At 39.3% G+C, this 6,308-nt stretch overlaps 1 protein-coding gene across 1 annotated transcript; it reads left to right on the top strand.

Moving 5' to 3' along the window:
- Window positions 1-263: 263 nt before the first annotated feature.
- On the top strand, window positions 264-6,010 carry LOC127161154 (NACHT, LRR and PYD domains-containing protein 4F-like; the record flags this gene model as incomplete). Its single annotated transcript, XM_051103803.1, has 4 exons — window positions 264-353; window positions 513-717; window positions 924-2,673; window positions 5,840-6,010. Coding segments are annotated over exons 1-4 (2,216 nt in total), but the record flags the coding sequence as incomplete, so codon positions are not given.
- Between the last annotated feature and the right edge of the window lie 298 nt (window positions 6,011-6,308).

The raw sequence follows: 6,308 nt of genomic DNA, 5'->3' as shown, positions 1-6,308 counted from the left end.
GTTCATCAGAAGAGATCAGAAGCAGAGCCCAGCTGTGTGTCTATGAAGAGTGACCCATCTATGGCTGAACCAATGAAGTGTAACAGTGGATATACACAGCCTGATCTCAGGTATATTTCTGTAAGAGATATGATTTGAATATATGATACAGAATATGTAAGACATTGTGCTTATTAACTTTTTTTTTTTTACAGCCATGAAGTCCTCAACACATTTAGAGAAATCTGAGGAAGCAGTTTGAGTGTCTGTATGAGGGAACAGTGATGCAGGGAAACCCAACACTGCTGAATAAGATCTACACAGAGCTCTACATCACAGAGAGTGAGAGTGCAGAGATCAGTAATGAACATGAGGTGAGACAGATTGAGAAACAATCCAGGAGAGCAGCAACAGAGGACACAGCCATCAAATGCAATGACATCTTTAGACCTTTACATGGACAAGTCAAAGCCATCAGAACTGTGCTGACACAGGGAGTCGCTGGCATTGGAAAAACAGTCTCTGTGCAGAAGTTCATCCTGGACTGGGCTGAAGGGAAAGACAATCAGGACGTCCAGCTCATATTTCCACTTTCTTTCAGAGAAATCAACTCGATGAAGGACAAAACACTCAGTCTTTCAGATCTTCTTCATGTCTTCTTCCCTGAAGCTAAAGAAATGGAAATATCCAGAGAAGATTATAAAGTGTTGTTCATCTTTGATGGTCTGGACGAGTGTCGTCTGTCTCTGGATTTTCAAAGAAATGAGATTCAATTAAATAACGCATTGTGTGATCTGAAAAATCCAACAGTTCACAAGCCACATTACTTCACAGCGTGTTACACTACACCATTCATCTGCAAGACCACATTAGCACTGAGAAAAAAAAAAACTGTGTATACTTACACCGTCTTATCTAGCTTGCTACCTCTGCTTCTTTCCCAGGCACTCTGTACCCAACACTGCTGAATAAGATCTACACAGAGCTCTACATCACAGAGAGTGAGAGTGCAGAGATCAGTAATGAACATGAGGTGAGACAGATTGAGAAACAATCCAGGAGAGCAGCAACAGAGGACACAGCCATCAAATGCAATGACATCTTTAGACCTTTACATGGACAAGTCAAAGCCATCAGAACGGTGCTGACACAGGGAGTCGCTGGCATTGGAAAAACAGTCTCTGTGCAGAAGTTCATCCTGGACTGGGCTGAAGGGAAAGACAATCAGGACGTCCAGCTCATATTTCCACTTTCTTTCAGAGAAATCAACTCGATGAAGGACAAAACACTCAGTCTTTCAGATCTTCTTCATGTCTTCTTCCCTGAAGCTAAAGAAATGGAAATATCCAGAGAAGATTATAAAGTGTTGTTCATCTTTGATGGTCTGGACGAGTGTCGTCTGTCTCTGGATTTTCAAAGAAATGAGATTCTACGGGATGCAAACAAAAAGACATCAGTGGACGTCCTGCTGACAAATCTCATTGTGGGGAATCTGCTTCCCTCTGCTCTCATTTGGATCACCTCCAGACCAGCAGCTGCTGATCTCGTCCCCTCTGAGTGTGTCCATCGAGTGACAGAGGCACATGGCTTCAGTGAGCCACAGAAGGAGGAATACTTTAGGAAGAGAATCAGTGATCAGAGTCTGGCCAATACAATCATCTCACACCTGAAGTCATCAAGGAGCCTCTACATCATGTGCTACATCCCATTGTTCTGCTGGATCTCAGCCACTGTTCTAGAGAAGATGCTGAGAAAATCAGGGAAATTAAATATTCGCAAGACTCTCACTCAAATGTACACACACTTCTTGATCATTCAGACCAACATCAAACATGAGAAGGACTATGAGAAGAAGGTGACAGATGAAGACATGATCCTCAAACTGGGGAAACTGGCTTTTCAGCAGCTTGTGAAAGGAAAACTGATCTTCTATGAGGAAGACCTGAGAGAGTGTGGCATTGATGAGACAGAAGCATCAGTGTACTCAGGATTGTGTACTCAGATCTTCAGAGAGGAGTTTGGCTTGTATCAGGGGAAAGTCTTCTGCTTTGTTCATTTGAGCATTCAGGAACATCTAGCAGCTCTATATGCACACCTCTCCTGTACAAACAACAAAATATATGTTTTTGACCAAACCAAACAAAGTCTGTTGTCTAAAATTTTGCACTGGTTACAAAATATATATTATTATATTAATAAATATATATTAAATCAAGTTTCATTCCCTGGGCTGCATCAGAAAGCTGTGGATGAGGCTTTACAGAGTAAGAATGGACATCTGGATCTTTTCCTGCGCTTTCTTCTGGGTCTCTCACTGGAGTCCAATCAGACTCTCTTACGAAAACTACTGACACAGACAGGAAGCTGCTCCTTCAACAAAGAGGAAACAATTGATTGCATCAAACATAAGATCAAGGAAAATCCCTCTCCAGAGAAATCCATCAATCTGTTCCACTGTCTGAATGAACTGGGTGATGATTCACTGATGCAGGAGATGCAACATTATCTGAAATCTGGAAAAATAAGAAAAGCCAAACTCTCGTCTTCACAGTGGTCAGCTCTGGTTTATGTGTTGCTGACATCAGAGCAGAAGATGGATGTGTTTGATCTGAAACAGTTTATTGGAGCACAACATACAGCAGATGAAGTTCTTCAGTATCTGTTACCTGTGGTTAAAGAATCCAGATCAGTTCGGTAAGTAATACTGACAACAATCACTACACTTTCAAAACATGATCACATTTAGGATTTTAGCATGGGCTTTCTTAAGCCAAGTTCACACTACACGACTTTAAACGTCGGCAGATTGCTGTGCTGTTCCGACTAAATGACTTGCTTGTCTGTCTTTAAATTGTTGTGGTGTTCACACTACGCGGCATTACATAAATGATCCGTAACCGGGGGTTACAAACTACACAAGCTGACAACAACTGTGTCATCCAACGACTCTACACAGTCCCCAAACCACGTTTTGTGATGAAAACACAATGCGGTCAAGTGAGCCGCCGTCTGTGAACACTCGGTCAAGCCAGCCGCCACCTGGATTTTGCTCCATGTCTGTTTGTTGAATTACGGTGTTGTGATAAAGCTTCTTTCTCAGATTTTTGGATGCGCCACACATTCGTACCGTAATTCCAAGAATAGACAGAGCATTTAAATCAAGGCGGCAGCTGGCTTGTCCGAGAGTTCACAGATGACGGCTCACCTGACCGGGGCAAAAAAACGCAAAAAGTGAAATGGGAATGACGTGAAACAACACGTGAAACAGGAGTAATTTATTTGAGAATGGACGTTGGAAAAAAAATTGGTGCTGGAAAAAAAATATTTGTTCACCGTTGGCGAGATGTTGGCGACACGCCAGCGAGTCTATTTGACATTTGTTTGGCATCGGCGAGATGTTGGCGATGCGTTAGCGAGCCTATTTGATGCGTCTTTGAGTGGTTCACACATAAAGACTGACGAGTGCTGATCACCTGTTGATTTTCCCCTGATCACATCCCGACTCAGCTAGCTCATTAACTTGCAAATCGGGCTTAAATCATGCTTAATATCCTGTAGTGTGAACTAGCCTTTACCAAAGCATCAAAATGGGTAAAATCTTACAGAATCAAATTTCTGGCAGTGAGCAGGAGAGGTGTGTGAGACACATGTACTAAACCAGCTGAACAGTGGTGGACAGTAACGAAGTAGTTTTACTATTCAATTCAATTCAAATTTATTTGTATAGCGCTTTTCACGATACATATCGTTGCAAAGCAGCTTTACACCAAATTGACATTTTTACAATATATGTAGTAGTAGCTTGATGTACATATGGCAGAGATGTGTGGTAAAGATCAATTAATGACGTAATCAAACAGACAAAAAAAAAAAAAAAAAAAAAAAAAAAAAAAAAAAAAAAAAAAAAAAAACACTATAAATTAGTAGCAGAATTCGGTAGTGCTGTATGTTTTCAGGGTTGGCATCATCTGAAGTCCTCTGTGGGGTTGGCATCATCCCTTCTTAAGTGTTCTGGATCCACACTGGAGCTTGCGAATTCCTAGTTACCATGGGATGTCAATCCCATGGCAAAAACAGAGAACAAATAGGAACATACTTAGCGTAGCAGCTGTTCAAACTAAGAAAGGAAGATTTGTTAAACCAGAGCTAAAAGATTAATAATGAACATTTGATCAGGTATAACTGCGGGAAAAGTTTATGAGATGCATTATTTGAATGCTTGGCTAAAAAGATGTGTCTTTAATCTAGATTTAAACAGAGACAGTGTGTCTGAACCCCGAACGTTATCAGGAAGGCTGTTCCAGAGTTTGGGTGCCAAATGCGAAAAAGCTCTACCTCCTTTAGTGGACTTTGCTATCCTAGGTACCACCAACAGTCCAGAGTTTTGTGACCTTAGGGAGCGTGATGGATTGTAGCGTGGTAGTAGACTAGTTAGGTACGCAGGAGCTAAACCGTTAAGTGCCTTATAGGTAAGAAGTACTATTTTGTAGCTGATGCGGAACCTAATAGGTAGCCAGTGCAGAGACTTTAAAATTGGGTGAAGTACTATCTGTACTTCACTGGAGAAGTTTTATTTTGAGTAACTTTTACTTCACTACATTCCAAAGCATATGATCATACTTTTTACTTTACTACATTTTATAAAAGATATCATTACATCTTATAATATATCACACAGAAACGATTTATTCTCAAACTGGAATGATCCAATTGCAGCTGTTATTGAGTCGACAACTCACTGATTCAAATGATCCATTTAGTCTCCAGTGAACTGAACTCACAAGTAAGAACCACAAGGTGTTAGTTAGCATGCGCACCTGAAGCTGTGAAAAGTAAGTTATTAATGTGGAATTAATTATTGTAACTGAAAATCATATTTAGTTCAAACTATCAGTTGTTTGTGAATTAAATCTGCTGTAAAGGGTGCTCTGTTTAAGCCCACTGAAATTCTTGAATGCAGATACATCAACATCAGTGTCTCTGTGTTTTAGGTCAAAAAATAAAAAAAAAATTAAAATAACACAGATTAAATAACTTATGCATGTTCATATTTCCCGCTGCTGTAACGTTAGCAGGTTTATTAAAATGTGAATCATAAATAATGAAAACGATCATTATTTTCTAAACAAATTGGCAATTTATATTCTTTTTAACCTCAAATGCTTGTCTTGTATAGCTCTGCATGAACTCTGTGTATTCCAGTTCAATACAGTTAGGGTATGTCAAAAAACTCCTATCTCATTTTCTCTTCCAACTTTAAAATCGTCCTACATCGCTGCAGAAGTACCGACCCAGTGTTTACAAAGTGAATGTGCAAGAAGGTCAAACGGCCTTTACAAAAACGGTAAAACAGCAAAGTAGGTTGATTTTGAAGTTGGAGGGAAAATGAGATGGGAGTTTTTCGACATACATGCAGAGCTAGAGGTTAAAAAGTATAGAAATTGTTAATTTTTTTTAGAAAATAGCTAATTGTTTTGTTGATAAGACCCTTCTTCCTCGGCTGGGATTGTTTAGAGCCCTTTGCAGCAGCATTTAAACTGTATTTTGGAAGTTCAAACTCGGGACACCATATTTGGAGAGAAATCCTGATTTTTTTTTCAGAAAACATAATTTCTTTACGACTGAAGAAAGGAAGTCGTCATTCTTTAAAAACAGTTTTAGCCTTAAATTCTAAAACTCAGTCACAGGATACATGCAATGGTTTTAGCTTTGCTTCTACTGCATCACTACTACAGTGTGTTTGCTCTCCACAAAGGCTAGAGTCCAGTTATCTAACTGTTAAGCATTGTTTAATAGCACATTCAATCAAAATATAAACTAAAAAAGATTATTTTGTATATTTGTATTGTTCTTCATACAGGCTACAATCCTGTAATCTCACTGCTCAGTGTTGTGAGAGTTTGTCTTCAGCTCTACAATCCGCAAACTCTGTCCTGAGAGAGCTGGATCTGAGTTACAATGACCTGCAGGACTCTGGTGTACAGATGCTTTCTGATGGACTGAGGAATCCAAACTGTCAGCTGGAGATACTGAGGTATTTAAAGAGATAGTTCACCCAAAAATGCAAATTCTGTTCTTATTTATTTACCTTCATGTCATTCCAAATCTGTAGCCGGGTTTCCATCCAAAGTTTAACTTGTGTGCCAAATTAGAATGTTGCATGTAACATTTGCGAATAAGCACCATTTCCATCCAAGTCAAAGAGAACAAAACTGTCACTTCAGCAAATATGATTCTGGGTGGTGTGATTTTCAAGAGCAATGTTGATGTTATGAAGATTTGATTTATTTAAACAAAATATAATCTAAAAGAACACTTCTAAGTTTATT

Source organism: Labeo rohita, unplaced genomic scaffold (genome assembly GCF_022985175.1).
Source record: "Labeo rohita strain BAU-BD-2019 unplaced genomic scaffold, IGBB_LRoh.1.0 scaffold_565, whole genome shotgun sequence".
Taxonomy (NCBI): Eukaryota; Metazoa; Chordata; class Actinopteri; order Cypriniformes; family Cyprinidae; genus Labeo; species Labeo rohita.
Note: the sequence above shows the minus strand (reverse complement) of the source record. Positions and strands in the feature narration are given on the sequence as shown.